This window comes from Grammomys surdaster, unplaced genomic scaffold, assembly GCF_004785775.1.
Source record: "Grammomys surdaster isolate TR1022 unplaced genomic scaffold, NIH_TR_1.0 125849, whole genome shotgun sequence".
In the NCBI taxonomy this organism is placed as follows: domain Eukaryota; kingdom Metazoa; phylum Chordata; class Mammalia; order Rodentia; family Muridae; genus Grammomys; species Grammomys surdaster.
In genome coordinates this window covers 657229-680115 of record NW_021620675.1, presented here as the reverse complement: position 1 = coordinate 680115, position 22887 = coordinate 657229, and the positions used below count along the sequence as shown (strand labels likewise).

General features: G+C 41.9%; 1 protein-coding gene across 4 annotated transcripts in view; it reads right to left on the bottom strand.

Moving 5' to 3' along the window:
• LOC114640698 (Golgi pH regulator) overlaps positions 1-19137 on the bottom strand; it is a 35005-nt gene extending 15868 nt beyond the window's left edge. For 2 of the 4 annotated variants that reach the window (XM_028789714.1, XM_028789716.1), the window contains exons 1-7: positions 18992-19137; positions 12922-12981; positions 11757-11860; positions 8418-8524; positions 7779-7880; positions 5729-5849; positions 4679-4759 (exon numbers count right to left, since the gene is read on the bottom strand). In XM_028789714.1, the coding sequence (XP_028645547.1) occupies positions 4679-4759; positions 5729-5849; positions 7779-7880; positions 8418-8524; positions 11757-11860; positions 12922-12981; positions 18992-19033 (617 nt within the window). In that variant the 5' untranslated portion in view covers positions 19034-19137. Of the gene's footprint in view, positions 1-4678; positions 4760-5728; positions 5850-7778; positions 7881-8417; positions 8525-11756; positions 11861-11912; positions 12093-12921; positions 12982-18991 lie in introns of those variants that run through there. The other 2 variants (XM_028789717.1, XM_028789718.1) reach the window with 2 other exon arrangements.
• Between the last annotated feature and the right edge of the window lie 3750 nt (positions 19138-22887).

Sequence of the window (22887 nt, the reverse complement as noted above, 5' to 3'; positions counted from 1 at the left end):
TTTCTTTCTTTCTTTCTTTCTTTCTTTCTTTCTTTCTTTCTTTCGAGGAGGCAGGAAGGTCTATGGACTTACTGTTTCAGGATCATTTAGTAAAATATCCATTTCTGATGGACTTTCTTGAGTTTGTATTTTGTTGTAACTCCTTATTTCTTTCACTAACTAACATCATGCTTTCTTTCATTCCTTTGAATGTATCTATGCTAGCTGTGTTCCAGTCTTGGTTACATTTTTTTTTTCTTATCTCTTTTACTGACTGGTCTAGTAGAAGGCCAGTTCTATAGAACAAAGAACTGGTACCTTGTATGGAACAGATATCTGGCAGGTACTTTACAAACATTTCAGGATACAATAGATGGCAAAACACTGTACAAAAGTTCGGGGCGGGGGCAAAGAGACTGAGCAGTTCTGAATGGGTTCCAGTTAGAGATGCGATTTTTTGCAGCCCTCCTCAAGGCCAGGATGGAGCCATCTGAGGTTTGAATCTTCTCAGGACAGGGCTGGTCTGGACAAGGTTTCTCTGAGCTAGTTGCATGCGAATCCTTTCTATTGCCTGGGACATCGGCTGAGGAGCCAGAGACCTGGATGAAAACTACCCAGGGGTTCATAGCACTGAGAGCGACAGACCTGGATAGAAGTATGTCTTTGAAGAAATATGCCATGGATCTATTCACATCAGCATCATCAAGGTCAAGGAAATAGCTATAGGCTGGTCTTGGGGTTTCCCAGCATTGCCTCAGGAGGAGCCTAATCTGACTGAGGTTTATTTTTCCTTTTACTCTTTCTTTTTTAATTTAACTATTTACTCTTTGTGAATTTCATATCATGTACCCCAATCCTACTCATCTCCCCATCCTTCCATACCTGAAATCTGCCCTTGCAACCTCCCTCCCACAAGGAAAAAAAAAAAATCTTGTGGAAGCAGTTGTGTGTCACAGTGTGTCCACAGTGTACTGTTCTGTCCACACTTCTTTATTTGCGAATGTTCACTCCGTGAGTCATCGGTCTGATTCGAGGCATCTGGCGTCTGCTATACTATCAATCCTGGATCCTCACCAGGACTACTCTCAGACATCCTGCTGTTGCCCTGTGTCATGAAGAACCTGCAGCTTTGGATCTGCAGGACCAGCATCTTCATGTGCTCCAGCAGTTCATAGATGGGGTAGATGTTGGGGTGGGCCAACTTAGAGCCCCTGGATCTGGGCCTGGGTGGTAGCTGAGCTGGTCAGCCTGTCAACTCTCCTGCCTCCAGACCACCAGGGCATGATTTCCAGTACTGTCCCAGCTAGCTCACCCAGTGTCACAGCTGGCAAGGTACAGGGCCAGCTCTGCTACTCTCACGCCCTTGGGACCAGCTCACAACCCTCCTCCCCTGCCCCCACCACTACCAGTGTCAGCTCTACTGTGCTGCCCAGGTGAGGTGCAGGGCCCACTTTCCCCATTGCTACACTGGCTAAAGTTTTATCATCTGGACCCATTTGGAGTTAGTTTCTTTCTTTTTTTTCTGTTTTGGTTTTCTGAGACAAGGTTCTCTATGTAGCCTTGACTGTCCTGGAAACTCACTTTGTAGAACAGGCTGACCTTGAACTCAGAGATCGGATACCTGGCCCTGCCTCCTAAGTGCTGGGACTAAAGGTGTGCATCACCACCATCTGGTGGTTGGAGTTAGTCTCTATTGCCTGATTTGTATGACGGAATGCTCAGAGTTTCATTTCTTCATAGACAAGTTGGAGTTTTGGATGGATAGATATGTGGGACTGTGGAATCTTCTTCCTCAGGGTACTGTACAGTGTACCTGCAGGATATATAGCTCACCTAGATCCCGGCTGAAAGTCCATAGTGCCTGTAGCAGCTAATGTTTCTGCACAGGCCCACCTCTGAGCTGCTGCTCTATGGTCTCCCAGAGCCTCCATGAAATCAGTGCTTAACTAAGGACATCACCTGATTCTGTAGCCGCACTTCAGGACTCACTCACTGGGGTTTCTCTCCTTATGGAGATTCTCTCTATTCTCTCCTAAACTTCTGATCTCCACAATACTCCTGAGTTTTACCTTCTGACACCTCCCTCCAGAAGGCTTTCCCTTTCTGTCATGAGTGTGTGCCCAGCATACACAAACCTGGGGCAGCCACTCAAAGGCAGAGAAAACCTGCAAATCTAAGAAGCAGATGCTAGTCAGTCATAATAAGCGTCTCGGGCTCTTTGGTACTTCCTGTGTGCACATGCTGTTGTGTAGTGAGGCGGGAGCTGCTCAGACCTGACATTTAAATTATGGATCTTGGCCCTCTGGCATCCTGGGATTTCAACACCTCACTTTTGATTTCCAGGCATTCTGCTAACCTGAACGCCATGGAATAACTTAGACAATCCAGAAACTTCTAGCAGTTACTTCAACTTTTTTTTTTTAACCTGTTTCTGTTCATTTCCCAGTGACTCCAAATGCTAATCTTTAAGATCCTCTGCAGAAGCAATTGCTTGACTCTCACTGACAGACCCCCAAGTTTCCTCCATGGGTGAGTGAAAGCTCGAGGTCTGGTTCTTAAATTTCACTCAGAATACATTTTGTCCCCCTCCGGATCAGTTTAAAGGACAGCCCAGCAGCACCTGACTTGAGGGTCCTGTGTATACTCTACTCCTCCCCATTCTGTCCACAACAGATGCTGTTCTTATAAGCCACTGTGCTGAAATCTAAAATGGGCATTTGCCAAAAGGTTATTCTATACTGTGCTAACTGGGAGGGTTCAGTGTTGTTAGCTGTTTGTATGTCCCATTAGCACCACTAGGAGAGGCTGTGCTAACCAAGTTTAGCTGGGAGACAATTCCTCTGAGAGCCTAGCTCGTCAAGGGATTCTTATAGACCCAAACCACCCTAGATCCTGACAAGACAGCTAGTATAAGATGGGCAAGAGGGTCCATCTACAACAGCCTCAGGTCTGAGTCTACCTTAAATGTCAGCTATGTCTTTTCATTAATAGAAGAACTATCACAAAAGCGAGAACAACCATGGGGACAAAAATAATATAGTTCTCATATATATGTATTAAAAACCTTACATTTCTATAGAAATGTACAGAATATAAGTAACATATCAAAATAAATGTACAGCCACACGTCTACCTTTCATACTTCAGTACAGACATGTACAAATAGAGAAAAATATTGCTCAGTAAGTTGGCGCTTTCATTGTTATTCTATGTCTATGGCTGGCTCTTCCATTAAGGCTGCTTTGACTTGACTGTGGAGCAAACTACAGAAATGTGTTGGAGGAGAGAATACGAGACACAAAGCTACTTGTCACCTCAAAACCCTGACCCCTCGAATGTGGGTAACTTTAATTAAGACAGCAGACCAATGAGCTTCATGAACATGTGGTATAGTATCGAGCAGAGACTGTTTCATAAAGTCAAAGATTGGTGAGTTTATGGAAACTAAGTGATTATCACAGATTATTGATAAAGTCAGTACTTGTCTTTGCTAGGTGTGACTCACCGTTCTTAGAGGCTGCACGAGTCTCAATGCATTAACAGCTCCTTTTTGTCATGTGACAGGCTTTTGCATGTAGCCATGGTCACTAATACGTGTTGTGTACCCTAGGCAGGCTCTGAACCCCTGACCCTCCTGCCCGTGCCTCCCAAGTATAAGCTCACAGCCGTGTGCCAATACACTGAGCTTATTTAAGTTTTTTACACATAAGGAAACAAAGGCACAAAGACACAGTGACCAGTTCAAGGATGCACTGTAGGGTGTAGACAAAAGATTCTAATGCAAATCATTTGATTTCAGATGGCTTTGTAGGCTTACTGTGACACAGATTTCTATAAAAATGTCACTTTGAAAATATGGATTAGAAATACCTTTTGGATGACTTTTACACAGCTTTTTTTTTTTTTAAAGACTGAAACATTCTATTGGAGAAGAGTCTCAGAGTTTACGAAATTCAGGAGCTATAAGATTCAAATAAGTTCAAAGACATCCCTCCTATATACAGTTTACAGAAGTTGGAGGAAGGAGAGGGGGGGGGGAGGGAAAGGAAGATGGAGAGTAGAGGAGTGGAGGGGAAAGAGGAGAGAGAAAAAGGGAGGGAGGGAGGGAGGGAGGGAGGGAGGGAGGGCGAGCATCCATCTACATGCATGTTCTTCAGTATAGAGCTGCCTCAAAGCTGCAGAGTTGGGGCTCCAGTGCTAGAACCCGCAAGAGGCGTCTCTCACACTGGGTTTTCAGTGATGTGACTGCCCGGGCCACTCATGCTCCTATGGGCCATCTCATTAAAGTCACAGCATCACCAAGCTGGACTTGGATGGACTCCTCTCTTTGCTCTGTCACTGCCCTGTCTATCTGGGTAGAGAGAAAAACAATGGAACAGAAATTAAAAAAAAAAAACCAAAACACTGGCTAGAAGACTTAAAGGATTCTTAGGTAGTTGGAGAAAAAGAAGTTGAAACAGCCTTAAAGTAAAGGATGGATATTCTTGTCCTCAGTGACATTAAATAAATGTTTATATATAAAAAATCCCTCCAAATAGTAGACATTATTCTAACAATTTAAAGAGAAATGCTGAAATTCAGAGAGTAAGAATTTTCTTCCTCTGAGGTGAGAGTAAATCTTTGTGGTATACTACCCTACCACAAGGAAGAAAGCAGCCCATCAGCTCTTTACAGAGATCGCAGGCAGGGCCAGCCTCACCTTTTCTTTTTGCTTATGATCATGTCCATGGTCTGCAGCAGTCGCCGTTCCAGGGCAAGGATGTCCGTGTCAGTCACGTTCCTGCAATGAGCAAGAAATTAGTGATGGGGTCCCACCTTTGGGCATGGGATAGCCATCTGGAGAAACATAAACTCCATATAGCTATTTTTTCTGTTGTTCTAGTGCAGTAGAGGGTACCTGTGCTCAGTCTTTCTTAGCTTTGACCTAGACACATTTAGAATATATGCTTATTGGCTAGAATGGTTTTCAATCTGTGGGTTGTGACCCACTTTGGCAAATGTCTATCTCCAAATATGTTTACATTACAGTTCAAAACAGTAGCAAAGTTACAGTTATGAAGTAGCAATGAAAATACATTTATGGTTGGGGTCACCACAAGATGAGGAGCTGTATTGAAGTTCTCAGCTTCAGGAAAGTGGAGAACCACTGGGCTAGAGAAGGCTTGGGGTTAAGAGTAATGGTCACTGCTGGGGAGGACCTGGCTTCTCAGTATCCATAGGTAGCTCACAAATGTCTCTAACTCCAGTTCTAGAGCATCTGATGTTTCTGTGGGTATCAGGCATACATATAATGCAAATACATATATACAGACAAACACTCATAGACATAAAATTTAAGGAGATGCTTAAATCGGCACTGTCTCCTACTATTTCATGTCAAGGAGGAACCAATTTCTTGCAGTTGGGAGAAGTTCATACTGTTGTCCACTAGAAGATGCATTTAAAGAGTGTATGAGACTCGCCACTTAAAAAATAAATGAGTCAGATTTGGTGGCACATGCCTGTAATCCCAGAGTTCAGGGGTTAAGGTAGGAGAATCTAAATTAAAATCAACTCGGGAGACTGCTGCGATGCTGCTTCAGAAGAAATAAGAACAGAAAATGACTTGTTAGAAAGGCTTCAGATAAACACCATGGACAGAAGAAGAAAGGATAAACAGCAGTCCTAGATCTAATATGTGGATATTAAAGACACAAGACATACAAATTCCAGTAACAGTGAAAAACAAAGGTGATACAGTATGTGTTACCTGAGGAAGTAGGACATGTATGTGTACGGGCAGTTGACAGCACCGAATCCAGAAAGCAGAGCCATGAGCGTCACCCCAATCACGCCTACCCGGCTGATGAGCTGCTCTATGGACAAGATCCCTAAAAACATCAATGCACGTTAATATCAGGCAATACACACAGAGGGGCTTCTCTCTGTGCCACGGAAGCAAACACTGCTTAAAACATCAATTGGTATCTTATACAAGCCCATTACAACCCTTGTTTCAGATTTATTTATTTGTTATGTGTATGAGGATTTTGCCTACATGTGTGCCTGGTACCTGTAGAGGTCAGAAGAGCTTGAATCCCCTGGAACTGGAGTTACAGATGGTTGTGAACCATCACTTGGGTGCTGGGAACCAAGCCTGGGTCCTCTACAAGAGCAACAGTGCTTTTAATCCCCATCTCACCAGGCAACAAGCTTATTTTTAACTATTGGCAGGCTGCTGATCTTTGCCTTTGTTTATTATATGAAATGCTGAAAGAGATATTGCTACTTCCCTTTTAAGTAAATTAGCTATGTTACATATGCTTCCATTAAAATTGTTTTTAATACTTGTACTGGCTGGCTTTGTGTGTCAACTTGACACAAGCTGGAGTTATCACAGAGAAAGGAGCCTCCCTTGAGGAAATGCCTCCATGAGATCTTGCTGCAAGGCATTTTCTCAATTAGTGATCAAGGGGGGAAGGGCCCATTGTGGGTGGTACCATTCCTGGGCTGGTAGTCTTGGGTTCTAAAAGAAAGCAAGCTGAGTGAGCCAGGGGAAGCAAGCCAGTAAGTAATATCCCTCCATAGCCTCTTCATCAGCTCCAGCTCCCTGACCTGATTGAGTTCTGGTTCTGACTTCCTTTGGTGATGAACAGCAATGTGAAAGTATAAGCTGAATAAACCCTTTCCTCCCCAACTTGCTTCTTGGTCATGATGTTTTGTGCAGAAATAGAAACCCTGACTAAGACAATACCTTATTAATTAATTTATTTGTTTGCATGCATTCATAACACAGCACACATGTGCTTAGAGGACATGTGGGAGTCTGTGTTCTCCTTCCACTGTGTGGATCCCAGACGTGGAACTCAGGTCATCAGGATTGGCAGCAGATGCCTTTGCCCACTGAGTCATCTCACTGAATGGCTATGTGCTTTTAAAAACTACATGTTTCCTCTGACCCAAATGAAAGAAGAATTTTCCTCCCCAAATCCAAGCTACCATGTTGAAGGGTGTTGGGAGGAGAGGCAGATTGCAGATGCTGATTCACTCAGCTCAATCCAGTCTTCTTTAGCCTTTCCTCCTGTACTACAGGATCTGGGAAACAGAAAGCTCTTTCATTCCCAGATTTTCTAGAAACTATGACTTAGATGTTTGTAAGTTTTACCAACTGACATGCCCATGTGCGACATGAACAGTGGCTGTCGTGAGCAGCTGGACAGAGGCTCTGCTCAGTGGGTAAGAGCACTTGCTGCCAGGCCTAACAGCCTAAGCTTGGCCCCTGGGATCCACATGGTAGAGGGAGAGAACTGACTCTTAAAAGATGCCCTCTGACCTCCGCATGAGCACTTTGGCATCTGCACACCCACCCACGAGTGTCAAAGGAGAAAAAAGATAGGGCCTGTCAGGGAGACATGCTCTGGAAGAGAACAGTGACAGCCAGTCCCACCCCTTCCTTTTCTGTATTCCTTGGCCATCCACTCTCACTATAATGCACTGGCTTGTAACAGACCCAAAGCAACAGGCCAGCTGACTACTGATTGAAACCTCTAAAACTAGGAGCTAAAATAAATCTTTCTGCCTTTTAACTTATTAACTCTTGTTACAGTAACAGAGCTGACCAGCATTCAATATGCCCTGTAGTTCTTATGGGACCAAACTAGCATTTGATACTCTTAGAAAGAAGGAACCATTTTGTTTCAAAATCAGATACTTCTGAGAGAAATAACTTGCTCTATTTCCCACAATCAAAAGTTTAAAAAGTTATGAGTTTTGAAATTAGAAAACTAAAGAATCCCTCTTCCCCCTTCCGCTCTACGCACCATGCTTTGGGCTGAGTATGGGGAATGGATCTCCCAGCTTCCAGAAGAAGTACATAAAGGTCAGCCATAAGAGACAGGAAAAGAGCAGGCGCTGTTTGTGCACTGAGACAGGGAAAATGAGACTGTTAGGGATGACAGCTACTACACAGTTTGCTTACTACAGACATGAGTGTGTGTAATTAATACACAAATGCTGGGACTACATAATTCTTGGCAAAAGCATTCGTACCACCATTAAAAACCCTTTTTCATGTGTAAATAGAACATTTCTTATTTTAGTTAAGAATGTCTTCTCTTATTCAGTTTTTAAAAATATTGTTTTCATTTACTCTTTGAAAACTTCATATGATGGATTTTGATCATATTCTTTTTCCTCTCAGATCCTTCCCCATCATTAGAAAAGTGTTGCTAAAATTACAATGTGGGCCGAGGTCAAGGAGATGTTATAGTAGAAGCAGAAATAAATCTGGCAGGAGACACAATCTACTCTTTCAGACAGAATTCATTTGATGACTGCTTTAAGATGCTGTGGGGCCCCCAGATACTAGAATAAAAATACAGAAATGAAGCTGTCTATAGCCCACTCCCAACAGCATGCATCCCAATCTGCATGCTGATGTAAGAAGGCACAATACTCACACAGTTGGATGTTACTCACGATAAAATAACCAATGTAGAAGGGCACCATGAAAACCAGGATAAGCAGAATCACACACAGGTTCATCTTCCAGTGAAAGTAACGGGAGCTGAAATTAACAAAGACAATTAATCAAAGACATTTGTGGGGAAGGCCAGCAACTCTCATTCTTTTAGTATTCATTTCAAAGGCTCTCTTGTTCCTAGAGCTGAATATGACCCAATCTAATCAGACAACCAGGCTGGGGACCTTTAAGCAGAGCACTCCAGTCAGGCAGGAGAATCCTTCTGAGTTTGGGGCCAACTCTAAATAGTGAGTTCTAGGACAGCTGGGGCCACAAGGAAATACCCTATCTTAAAATAATATGCACACATGTGGGCATACACACACGAACACATACACACATGCATGCATGCACACATGCATGCAAGGTCCCATGCACCTATGGTGGCTCATGCTTATAATCCTAGTATTTAGGGAGAGGACGTAGGACTTTGAACTCAAGGCCAGCTTAGGTGACATCATTGAAACCTTGTCTCTCAAAAGAAAAGCAAAAGCAGCAAAACAAACTATATATGAGTTTCTGAATAGTACATAATCACCTTGACCTGAGATTTTCATTAAAAAAAAAAAAGTTAATGTTTCAGCCATGCTCACAGGCAATATGGATAGCATACACATACTCTAAATGTAACAACAACAACAACAACAACAACAACAACAACAACAACAGAATTAAAGGAAAGCTTAATCCTACACACCTATATTTCTAGGACTTGGGAGGTAGAGTCATGAGGATCACAAGGACAGTCTTTGTCATATACTAAGCATGTGGCAATCCTGGGCTACATGACATCTTGTCTCAAAACTGAACCAAAACAGGGCTTGTGAGCTGGTTCAGTGTAAGGTCACTTGCTGTCAAGCCTGATGACATGTTTGATTCCTGGAACCTACATGATGGAAGGAGAGAGGTGACCTCCTAAAGTTGTCCTCTTACCTGCATTCGTGCAGGGACCTCTATGTGCCTCTCCCCAATAAATAAATAAATGTAATAAAAATTAAAATAAAAAAGAATCAAAGGAAAACAAATGTTAATAGTAATTCTGAGCAATAAGGACTCAGAAATTCTTTTGTAGTTTGACCTTAACATTTGACATGCACAAATTTCACTAATATTTATAAAATACATTTTTTTTTTCTGTTAAATTTTATACAGGGCAAAGTGGCACATAGCTTTATTTTCAGTATTCAGGAGGTAGAGGCAGGTAGATCTGCATTTGAGGTCAGCCTAGTCTATATAAAAAGTCCCAAGCCAGCCAGGGCCACACAGTGAGACCCTATATCAAAAAGTAAATAAGTAAAAAGGAAATAAATTTAAAAATGTAGCACTTTTGCTTTTTGGAGAAACAATTTATCCACTTGAAGTGTATAATCCAATTTATTACCCAGATAATGAATTTCCCCAAAGAGTCATAGGATTCACTTAACAATGTCCTGAATGATAATATCCTTCCCAAAGAAACCTGTATGGGTTACAGAGGGCTGTCCTTACTGTTTCTCCTTATTATAGGTGGCAGGCATTGTGAGCAAAGAATCTGTAAGTAACAGTGAGCCTCCAGGGAGCCAAAGTCACTAAGTAGAGATGTGTTTGTTTGCATCGGCAGCTTTTGTTCTGTGAATCAACCTAGTTAGAATATCTAGAAGACAACGGAGCTGCACATAGCTTCAGCTGGCTTCTGGAACATGCTAGGAGGCAGTAGGTCTGATCTAAGTATTACTTGTACTGACAGTTAAAGGTCATCACAAGCCAGAGAGATGCTGAGTGGCTATGAGCGCTATTGCTCTCTCAGAGGACCCCGTTCTCTTCCCAGCACCCACACAGCAGCTCACAAATGTCTGTGACTCCAGTGCCATAGGATCTGATGCCCTCTTCTGACTAACTTGGTACCAGGCATACACATGGACACTTACGAGCATGCAGGCAAACACTTACACACATTAGAAAAGCTGATTACATGTTTTAGCTGGTATTTTGAGCTGAGGATAAAGTGATATTTTCTTGAAAAAAAAAAAAAAGATCCAAACAATACTCTCTGCATTTGAATAGAATGCCACATACTTTACTTAGAGGCAAGTCAAAGGAATACTCATATTCAGAACCAAGTTTCTCTTTTGAAAACTATTTTGAATCTGTCTAGTGAAGGCAAAATAGACCACATGATCAAGGTTCACAGTTCTGCCCACAGCTGGGCCAGCATGAAGAAACGGGTGTACGTGCAGACATGTTTCAGCCTAAACAAATCCTGCCTGAAAAATGAACCTAAAGCAGAAACAGACTTCAGCGGCACTCACTCCCACGCTCTAAACTACGGAATGTGAGAAGTGCACCAAAGCACTAACTGCACGGATCAATCAGAGGCACAATGCCCCACGAGCAGCACGTGTGTTCTTTCATGACTGCCACTCAGATCTGTCGTCAGCAAACGAGGCCCCTGCACCTAGCCGTTTTTACAATACAAATGATGTTTCACTGGGGCAGGACCGTGCCCATTGTTTACATTCTACCTGTGGCTGCTTCTGCTTTACAATGGCAGATGTGAGTGTGATGGTAGACATCCTATGGCTTACAAAGCCTAAAATATTTACCAACTGGTCCTTCATAGAAAAGTTTACTAAATTCTACTCAGAGTAGTAAGACATCCATGTTGTGATAATGCAATTTAGCAAATAGCATTAAAAAATGTATTTGTCCATTCTCCATAGTTCATCCAAACAAGGTCTGGATTGATAAAGAACAAGTCTGAAAGTAGGGGAGTCATGGCCCAGGAGTTACTCTAAAAAGATACTTTTAAAAACATCCCTAGTTTAACCCACTTGACCATGTGTAAAATTAACCATGGTAGTTAAACAGAGGAAATGGAGCTCAGTCTTCTCTAAGGTCCTTAAACAGCTGAGAGATTTTGATTTTTTTCAAGCAGTAGGCCAAGTTGGAGGCAGGACTAGAATTCAGTCAGACAGTCTGAGAATCAGAAAGCTAGGAGTGGAGCTCAGGACCCAGGCTCCTGCAGCCTCAAGCACAGTAGGTTCTTCAGAGCTAATGTGCAGGGCAGTTTCCCCTGCAGACTCATGATCTTCACCAAACCTGTTACTATGTGGTCAGAGTCTATACTGTTTGTGATCACTGCAGCTCCTGAGACTGATTGACATCCACACAGGAGATATTTTTTACCATGAGAGAAATTTCTGAAAATATCTTTTTAAAGTAACATAATTACAGCGACCCCCTCTACTGTAAATGAAAAGCAGCACACTTCCAGGAAGGCTGTAGGACTTGCACTTACCTGCTGTTTAGAACTCCCAAGATTTCAAAGATGATAAGCTCAAACATGGTGCATGAAAATGCAAAGGTCACGGAGAAGATCACCTGCACCACATACTGACGCACCTGTTGAAAGCCACATGCAGAAGCTGGTCATGTCCTTGCTAGAAATCCTTACCTGACAATCTTCTGACAAGTCAGAAAACCTACGTTGACTTCTTGAGTCTTAGAAGAGGAACTTGGGTTAAATGATGGAAGTGGGTGGTACTTTCAAATCATGGCTGCCTCTTTCCAGAATCTTCTTGTGGTTGGGGAATTGAAAGCACAAGAGGATGAAATGGCAGGGCCATTCGTAGCACTTAGATTCCCAATGTCAATGATTTAAAAAAAAGAAAAATACAAAAAAAAAAAAAATCAGACCTGTATGCACACTTAACGTTAAAAGGAGTTCTTCAATACTGCAGAGCTCGCATCAGTTCTGGAACTTTCCTGAGATGCCTCACAATATTGAGCAGAATAGAATCTCTACAATTGTGGGCTCTTCCAGGCAGCTTCCCAAACTCCTGGGCAGGTTTAATATAGAACATCTTAGGAACACCCCAAAGTGTCCAGTAACTAAGTAGTGAAAATTATATTAGAAAATGTCCAGTATAGGATAAAGTTCTTTTTTGAATCTAAGACCTTAAACAAGAACCAGACTAGCTTTGGGATTTGGATATTAACTTAAACTTGAAGGCTGGCAACTGTAGACTGAAATCGAACTCCTAAAGCACTGGAAATTAAACTTCCTCCTGCAATTGGTGAATGGTCCCAACATGAGTAAAGAATGGCTTTCCTTGCTCTTAGTCAAGTGATTTCTTTTTTTTGCTTTAAAATCATCTAAATCAGTATGTCCTGGTGTTATGTGCCTGTAACCCCATCACTTGGGAGGTTGTAGCAGGAGGACTGCTATTAGGGGTCAGCCTGTGCTATACAGCAAGTTCAGGCCAGCCTGAGTTACAGGGCAAGATCCTATCTCAAAAATCCATGCTAGTAAGCTAGTAAAAGACAAAGAAATTGGTCTGTTAGTGAAGCCTGAACATCAATCATGTGTAGTTTCACGACTGCACATCCTTGCCTGGCACACTTTTATTTATTTATTTACCAGAATCACTTTTCTTGTTCTATTCTAAATGGTTTCTTCTCACCTCATAGTCCTTAAACAACTGGCGCATGAAGAAAAGCCACCCGAATCCAAAAAACAGTATCTAGGGCAGAAGAAAGACAAAATGTCAAGATACATCTTCTTTTGACAAATGCCTTAAAGAAACTCTTTTATGATAAAATATCTGCTAACTAGACAGCTATTTTTAGAGATTAAAAATGAGATCCACTTTTATCATTGTAGAAAGATGCTTACATGCTCTTAGAATTTTTAAATTATTCATAGTATTGAATGAATTTTAAGACAGACAAAAAATGGAAATACATATATTTTCCCATAATGCTATGAAACCAGTTTATGGTCATTTGTGGTTTTAAATAAATTTTAAAATAGTGTTTTAGTATTTTTGTGGAGAGCGAGATGGGGACTTTTGATTGGGATGGCATGAATCTCTCAATAGCTTTTGGCAGAATTGCCATTTCACAGTGTTGATTCTACCAATCTGTGACCTTTCCATTTTCTGGTGTCTTTCTCAATCTCTTTCTTCAGAGACTTAAAGCTTTTGTCGCAGAGGTCTTTTACTTCCTTGGTTAGATTTATTCCTGGGTATCTTATTTTCTTTAAAGCTATTGTGAATGTTCTCAGGGAGTTTGTTGTTCATATATAGAAAAGTTATTGATTTGCACAAGTTGGTTCTATATCCTGCCACTTTGCTGAAATATTAATCATTTCTAGAGTTCTTTGGCAGACTTTCTGGGATCTCTTAAGTATAATATTTCATCTGCAGATAGAAAGTTTGACTTCTTCTTTTCTTAATTGTATCCCTTTAATTTTCTTCTCTTGCTGAATTACTTCAGCTAATGCTTCTTGAACTATATTGAAAAAGAGTGGGATCATGGGAAGTTCTCACTCCTGATTTTAGTGGGATTGCTTCATGTTTTTCTACATTTAAAGTGGACTTTAGTTGGGAAGAGGTCAACACAGAAGGAGAAGGAGGGAGGAGGGATAAACAGTACAAGGATTACATACAACACATATAAGTGTATCCATCTACCCACCTATGCATCCACCTACACATCCATGCATCCATCCATGCACCCACGTATCTATGCACCCACGCATCCACGAATGCATCCACCCACGCACCCATGCATCCATGCATCCACGCATGCATCCATCCATCTATGTAAAACACAGTTATGCCACTTGGGCTAACAATGTTCCCTACAAGAGCCATAGATCATTTAACTGGTGGACGCACTAGTAATTTCATGTGACTCTTTCAGTCAGCTTTCTTAGCGTCTCCATTTTCCTGCCTAATCTATAGAAAGCAGTTGCCATCTTGCTGTAAAGACAAGATCAATGGATATTACATTTGACAGCTACACAAAATGGCTTCAGAGACAAAGCCCATCCCAGCTGACAACATGGCTTTTTCAAAATTATCTACCTACCCTTTTCCTTCCCTCCCTTCCTCCCTCCCTCCTTCTCTTTCTCTCTCTCTCTCTCTCTCTCTCTCTCCCTCTCCTTCTTGTATTGTCTGGTATTCTGGGACTTTTATACATAGAATTCTTCTGTGCCCTTCCTAGTGATCGAAACAGGTCTGCACTAAACACCCCACTACTTGTGCCCTTCCTGCCAACCAAACATTTACTTAAGACACAACTTCTACGATTCTGCAGAGACACGCTCTTTTATACTGAGATGTCTGTGGTCTTCGACAGGAACTTCTCTCCAGCTCTCTCCCCTAATAGCTCCACAGGTCTTAATGTGCACTGCTCTCTCTGGAAGCCTTTCTCTAGCCCCCTGACTAAAGATAAGGGGTTCTTTTTGTATAATCCCATTCACCTTTTCCTCCTCAAGGTGCTGATCACAGAGTTCTGTGATACCTAATGAAATACAAACTATCAAGATAAGGACCATGTTTGGTTGGTTGCTCTTTGTAAATACTCCCTGTAAAAATGTCTGTAGTATTTCCATGTGTGATGTTAGCCACTAGAAAATTCAAAGATGAGTAAGACAATCATCATCCCCAAAGAGCTTATAGTACAGTGGTGAAGACACTAAATAATACTGTAAAACATACAACGGAGGGAGATCAAATCAATTTCTATAGGGTTGCTAGGCTTTCTGGAGATGATACCTAAAATGCAGTTTTCTACAGAGGTTCCAAAGTTTTTAATCATTAAAATATCAAAAAGTGTTCTCTTAAAGAATGAGTAAGAATCAGACAAGTAAAAGGTAAAGGTGGTGGTGACAGGAGAACAGGCCTCTTGAGACAGCAAAGAAAATGAACAAAGGCAGGTGGATAAGGTATTGGTATACAATGGCAACTGCAGAGCAGGGCAGTCCAGAAGACAATGTTTATTAAGGAGAGTTTGAAAACAAGAATAAATAGGGAGGAGAAGCAGTAACCAGTTACCCAGAGCCCAGTACACCACCCAAGGAGCTTTTAACTATTTTGGAAAAATGAGGGTCACTGAGGCTGGAAATGACACAGTAAGATTCGTTTCATATAACAACTATGGTGGCTTGTGGGGGTTATGGGAGATCTTTGGAGGAACTTGCATGAGGATGACAAAACCCTGAGTTAACATTAGTACAGAAGAGGAGGCTACAGGGAACTACTTTAGAAGGTAAAATCAGCAGATGGCAAGGATGACAAGATCCAACAGAAATGGGACCTTAGGCAAGAGAAACAAATAAGAATTGTGTTTGTATGATGAGATAGGGACTGGGAGGAGAAGAGAGAGAAAAGGACAGCTTTAATGTGTTATCATGTGCACTTGACTGGCAGCCATCAGGAAAGGTGTCAAGTTGGGCACTTAGAAGTGGGAGAGGTATGTACGCTCAGATGTGTAACTTAATGAAAACCAAACACTAAAAAACAAAACCAAACCATATAACCAACCCAGATAAAAAGGATGGGATCTCAGATAAGAAATAAAAAGTTAGGATGATGCTATAGATATGGAATGGGGACAGATGGGCAGATGAGTCCTCACATGCTCCACTGACAAAGCCTGAAAGGACTTTTAAATCCCATACACATCAACAAGTAATTGCAGTTGGTGTGGTTATCCAAGCCAGCAGTGGGGCTGCCCAGGAAGCAAAGCAGGAAGATCCCCTGAGCCCAGAAGTTTGAGGTCAGCTTTGGGCAACATAGTGAGACCCTGTCTTAAAAAAAGAAAAGAAAGAAAGAAAAAAATAAATTGGAGTATTTATTATATCCAGGATAAATATGAACTCTTGCAAAGCTATAAAGAGAAAAAGCAACTTCAAAATCTTTCCAAACAGACTGGAACCTGCATGGGTTATTTTAAAAATGAATAGTTTTACAACTGTGCAAAGCAGACCCTTGATCTTGGACTCAGTGTACTACAGGGATGTATGAGTGAACTCTGGAACTGATAAGACTTAACAGCTGAACTGGCGCTCAACTCAGGTAGATGACAGTTGCTTTTATGGAATGACTTCAAGGTTGGAAGGTTATATTTAAAAAAAAAAAAAGACAATAGTTGACAGAACAGTTATCAAGAATTAACTGGGAAAGATACCTTTCTTGGAATTTACCAATGCTTCTATTCATTAGCCAATACTTATTAGTGATTATTGTGCCAGGTGCTAGAGATAGGTTGGCAACTGCTGCTCTCAAAGGGCGGATAACCTATGAAAGAGATAACGAGTAACTACAAGACAGTATGGCAGCCCGTAAGCGAACTGGTACTTTTCACAGGAGTGAAAGGCATTATGGTGACAAGAAGAGAAACATTGGTCTAACCTGATCTGGAAGAAGTATTTGGATATCCAAGCTGAAATCTGAAAGCTGAACAGCAGTTGGTCAGGAGGAAGAGGGGAAGGTAGGAGATGGAGGATCCCAGAAAAAGCCACTGTGGAAATTTGGAGGCATGATGGCACAGCCAGGTTAAGAAACTAAAAGTTTAGTTAGTCTATACAGTATAAAAAAATGAAATAAGGACACAGTGAGTGAGACACAAGACTAAAGAGCTAAAAGTCTGGATCCTAATGTAAGTGGCTGTGTAAGACATGGTAAGGACCATGTCTGCTTTATTCTGTAGCATGGTGAGCAAAAATGTCAGAGGTAATAAGTTTTATAAAATTTAATTTCATGTATTATTTGTGTGTACACGCATCCCCTTGCAAGTAAAAGGCAGAGGACAACGTTTGGGGGTTGGTTCTCTCCTACCATTATGAGCACCAAGAATCTAACTCAGGTTGTCAGGCTCGGGCAGCAAGTGCCTTTATCTGCTTAGTCATCTAACTGGCCCAAGGTGACATATCTGCTTAGTAATCTCACTGGTGAGAGGCTTTGATATGAAGCCTCAGATTTCATTCCACATAAACCTTTCAGTTCATACAGAACGGGAATAATGGTGTACGTGTTGCTCTCCAGTTAATCACATTTCCCAAGGGAGGTGCTTCTATGAAACCAAGACTTCCTAGGTCTCGACTCTTCGCCACCAACTGGGCCAGATGCTAGGAAATATAAGAGAAAGTAAGAAAGGTACTATCTTGGATTTCATGGGGAAGGAAAGTAAACAGACATGAGAAAGAAAGTGGCCAGAATGAAAGAGGCCACTTTGTTTAATGACAGATGGCAAGTTACACCTCCCTGTGGTGACATTTTCATTTTATTAATACTTCAATGATGATAAAGTAGCCACAAAATATACATGGACAGGGAACGTTTGACCCAAAGGATTGTTTGGGTTTTAGATTTCAGCACTTCGGTCAGTTAAATTTAATATTTCATGTGGATATATTTGTAAGAGTTAAGGGTTATAAATTCAAGGCATAAAAGATTAGAAAGCCTCATTCTGGGGTTAACTTTGGAATTATGTTCATGTTAATCTCACAGGCAAAAATGCATGGCAATTTTCTATTTACACCCTTATTTTTATACTCTTAAGGGGCTAGGAATGGACATTTATATTTTTCTGTGGGAAAAAAACACTTAAAACTTATTTATTTTTCTTGAATTAGTACTAAGGCTGAAGGCCACTCTGTGTCGTTCAAGGACAACAGGGAGGTATAGAGAGGTTTTAAGAAGGCAGGGTGTCTAGAGTTTTGTGTATTTACACATTTGAAAACTATGCTGGCAAGAAAAGCAGTAGAATGTACTTGAAAGGTATTAACTTTGAAAAAGAAAAAATAGGTAAAGTGGATTGCCTTTTTCTTGTTTCATATTTTAAGTATTGTTACCGACATTTTCAAGAGGCTTGGGCAATGCTCCACAGAGGAAAGCTAATTTAGGATGCAGCAATACAAACCCTAAATCCAAGGATGTACCTTACTTATGTCCCTGAAGGAAACTGTTTCTTTCACTTGTCATTTGGATGCAATGTAGAGAAAAATATTTTACTGAAAAGATGTGGGGTGAGAGCGATAGTCAGAGGAAGCTTCTGCAGCTGCTCCTACTCAACCATTATTTGGTTGAGTGCTTGCATTTGAAAGTGAGTACACGGCTATGCACATAAATACGTACGTGATATCAGCGGTATCATAAACACTTGGGGTGGGGTTGGGGGGAAACCCCCGAAGAAACACGAATGATAAGAAAAGCAAGAGGCTCACTAGACGAAGCTAGCAGGACTTGTCAGTGGTTTATACTCCCTCGGTTTTGTTTATGCCAACTGTAGAATGGAGGTGGCCAAGTGAGAAGAAACGAGGGTCTGACCACGACCCTCAAAGACTGAGCAGCAAGCAGAGGACGAAGGATGAGTTGTCACTGCACAAAGGAAGCTCAGACTTGGACCTCGCGGAGGCAAACACGTCGGCACCCGGATCCAGCAAAGCCCATACCCGTCCCAGCACTCAGCTCCAGTTGGCACGCTGCCCTGGGCCTCCCGCTGGGAGGCAAGCTTCTCTGGGCTCTGTGATCCGCGGAGCTGCCTGGAAGCCTCGGGGCGCTTTCGAAACTGACCCCCGCATGGCATCAGCTCAGCGCTGGGGCTAGCAAGGCCCTCCCCAGAGTCTGGGGACGCACGCTAGGTGAGTGACAGGGCCACACATCAGCCCTCATCACCCGGGCTAGGAAGCAGGCTGAGCAAATCCGGGTTCTCCCAAGCCCGCGAGGGCGGGCGGCGGCTCACCTGGGAGGTGATCATGATGCTCGAGTCGATCAGGAAGCTCATGGTGAAGCCTCGGGAGGCCCATGCCCAGCAGTCTACACCCCAGAGAAGCCGCTTGTTAAGACCTGTCCACCTGCTGCGTTAGTCGGCCTTCGCTCCAGCCATCCGGGCTGGACTGGCGCGTGCTTACGTCATCAAGATGCGCCCAGGCCAGCCAATCGGCGGTCGCATTCCCCGTTTGCACAGCAGGTGAGGGTGGGCAGGGCTGGAAGCAGCTGGGCAGACTTTAAAGCTCAAAGCAGATGTGTTTCCTTTTAGTAGGCAGAAGGAGGTGAGGAAAGGTAACAGTTGCTTTAAGTTCTACTGCCATTAAATGTAATGATCATAGCCAAAAACACTGGGCTGAGAGTTGCGCGAGGCCCTGAGTGACATCCCCAGCACTGCAAAAAGTCAAAATAAATTAACATAAGGAGTTAGGCTTTAAAAGTCAAGCAGTGTATTGTAAATGTCACATATTTTACTTGGTTTAAAAAGCAATGTGACATCTATAAGTGAAAGGATGGTGGACAGGAAGGCAAGAGTCTTCTCAAACATAGCTAAGTAAATTTCTGATAGGACATCAAAAGCACACCGCTTATAAGAGTGTTCATTGGACTCTAATGAGACCATCGTTATAGTTTGGCGCTTTAGGGTGTGGAATATTAGGCCAAAGGACTGGAAGTTACATGAAGACAGATTTTAACTCAAAATAATAATTATGTTGGAGTATGAAGGTGGGCTATGTTAAAAAGTAGTTTCCCCCATCCCAACACAGTCAGTGAGTGTGGCTGTGGCTCAAATACAAAGTGAATTATAATTCTTTCCATTAGATACTCAATTTATGAAGGCTTAACATACTACAGTGGGACTTATTCTTTTCCCACTAGAACCCTAGCTAGTCTTATTGTAAAGACTAGTTTGTGGTCTCCTAGTCCAGGAAGCTGCTCCAGCTTGGCCAATAACCCTGGATGGGAGAGACTGCAGTCAAGGCTTGGAAGAGTACAAGTGTATGTGTGTTGCAGGGGATGCTGGTATCTAGAATCTGAGTGCTCTGATTACAATATAAATAAACAAGAACATTCCCCCAGGTTGCCACACATAAAGAAAGACCTTTGACCTCTTCCTTTGATCTGAAGTCTGTCTTACCAAGCAGCCTGTCCTAGTTAGGACTACAATTGGCTGGGTTGAAACACCATGACTGAAAACAAGTTGGGGAGGAAAGTGTTTATTTCAGCTTACACTTTCACATTGTAGTTCATCTTTGAGGGAAGTCAGGACAGGAACTCAAACAGGGCAGGGACCTTGAGGCAGGAGCTGATGCAGAGGCCACGGAGGGGGCTGCTTACTGGCTTGCTTTTGTGGCTTGCTCAGCCTGTTTCTTTGGTTTTGTTTTGTTTTGTTTGCTTTTTTTGTTTTTTGTTTTGTAAATAGAACTGAAGACCACTAACTCAGATGTGGCAACACCCACAATAGACTAGGCCCTCTACCATCAATTACTAGTTCCTCTGCTTTCTCATGTTTGCCCTTCCCATTAATCCCTCCAGTCACAGTTCCTTTAGCTTATGTTCATATAATAGAGGATGCTAAACCTTCAAAAAAGTATGTATTAAGAATTAGTATATAAGCTGGGCAGTGGTGGAACACACCTGTAATCCTAGCACTCAAGAGGCAGAGGCAGGCCAGGAAAACCAGGGATAGACAAAGAAACCCTATCTTGAAAAACAAAACAAAAAGAATTAATATATAAGTTGTAGCTTATAACTATACTTACAGTGATTACATTTAATTCACCATATGCTTAAATGTATCAATGGCTTCTGTTAATGTTTTCACATTTCTTTTATCTTTTAGCCTGAGTAAATAATGAAATAAATTTTTTCCTTTGGGGATGACCTTGCAGTTATTTTATTGTTTTGTACAATAGAGAGTGCCTTTTGTTTGCGTATTTATTCCTTAAATTCATTTGTTCATTCATTTTTTATGTGCACATGTGTGTGTGTTAGCACTATAGTGTGCCTGTGGCAGGCAGAGGACAACTTGTAGGAATCAGTTGCCTCCTTCCTCTATGTGGGTCTGGGGTTTGAACTCAGGTTATCAAACTTAGTGTCAAATGCCTTTACCCACTGAGCCATCTCACTGGCTAGAGAGTACCTTCTAATTGCATTGACTCTTGAGTGAAATTTTACCTGTTTGGAGTAATTGAGTTCTATTTTCATTCTCTGTGTCCTACAGACATCCCATTAGTTCTTAAAATTTAATATCATGAAGAAGTCATGATACAATTTTTCTGGTAACTAATCCTGTTATTTCTAGTTTATTCTCCCCCTGGTATTTGGAGCAGTCTGAGGAAAATAACCAATAGAATATGGCCAAGGGTATGGTATGTGACTTCCAAGGTTAGCTCACAAGAGATGTTGAAGATCCCTCCTTGATCTTTTGGACCACTTGCTCCAGGGTAATCAGCCACCAGGTCAGTAGGATACCCAGGCATCCTTATGGAGAGGCTAGAGTGGAGGGGAACCAATTTGTCAGCATCAATGTACTCTCAGGTGGCTACTTGAGTGTGAGTGTGGGGGGATTCCACTGTAGCAGTGAAGTCTTTGAGAACCCCAGATCTCATCAATACTGGATTGTAACCTCATGAGACATCCCTGGGCTGCTCCAGACCTGACCCACAGGATTTGTTTGCAGCCATTGTACTTTAGAGTGATTATTACACACTAATATATAACTAATATATGTCATCACAAGTAATATTTTTAGTGCATATTTGTGTCGAATTATCTGGGGATCTATTACATAGCCTTGGTTTTTGTTTCTTTACTACTCACTAAAGCAAACACTATGAGATCTTTTTATTGTTGTTACAGACATACTTAACTTCAATGTATCAGTCTCTGTAAACAAATCTCAATAGCTACCGTAACATAAATCTTGACATCTCAGTGGATTTATACAAGAAAGATTTAGTTTTTGTTTCAGGTAAAGTTCAGAAGTTCAGCTAAGGAGACTTGGGGACATGGAGAGCCCGCTCATCTCCAGTTGTACAAAGATGATATCTTTCCAAGATGGCTTCCAAAGTTACCTTGGTGACCGAATCTTTAATATGATGGCTTCCATCTTCAATATGTGGCCACCAAGGTTTCTGTGATGACACTCAGGAATTTATATTTATTTATGACAAAGGAAACCTGCTTGCTTTCAAGCCTGAAAACCTGGGATCTTTATGGAACCACTTTCTCAGACGTATCCTTAGCTAGTGCCAACCTGTTCTGTTGCTGTGGAGAGTTTAGTTATCTCATTCCTGCCCTGTGTGGTATTCATAATTCATTCAATTATTCATCAAAGTAACTGTGATCCAAGTACTGAGTATGCAGTGATATGTAGGATAAAATGTCTGCCCCAGTATTTTAAAAAAATGACCTGTATTTATTTAGTGAGTGTATTCTCTCTCTCCCTCCCCCTCCCTCCCCCTCTCCCTCTCCCTCCTGCTCCCTCCTCTTTCTCTTTGTATGTGTGTGTGTATAGGTACAAGCACACACACCATGACACGCTTGTAGAGAACAGAAGGCAACCTGTTCCTCCACCATGGGGATCAAATACAGGTTCTTAGCCTTGGTGGCAAGTGCCTTTACTCACTGAGCCATCTCTCCAGCCCCAATAAAACAATTTGATAAGTGCAAAACTAGAAGGGTTCATGGCTATCAGGGGTCTGAAAAGGAAGTAGCAACAAACTTTGTCTTAGAATTTGTGAAATTTCATAAACAAGAAGAAAGATCTGAAACAATGTAGGTTCAGGTTCAGGTTCAGGTTCAGGTTCAGGTTCAGGTGTAGGGTTAGGGTTAGGGTTAGGGTTAGGGTTAGGGTTAGGGTTAGGG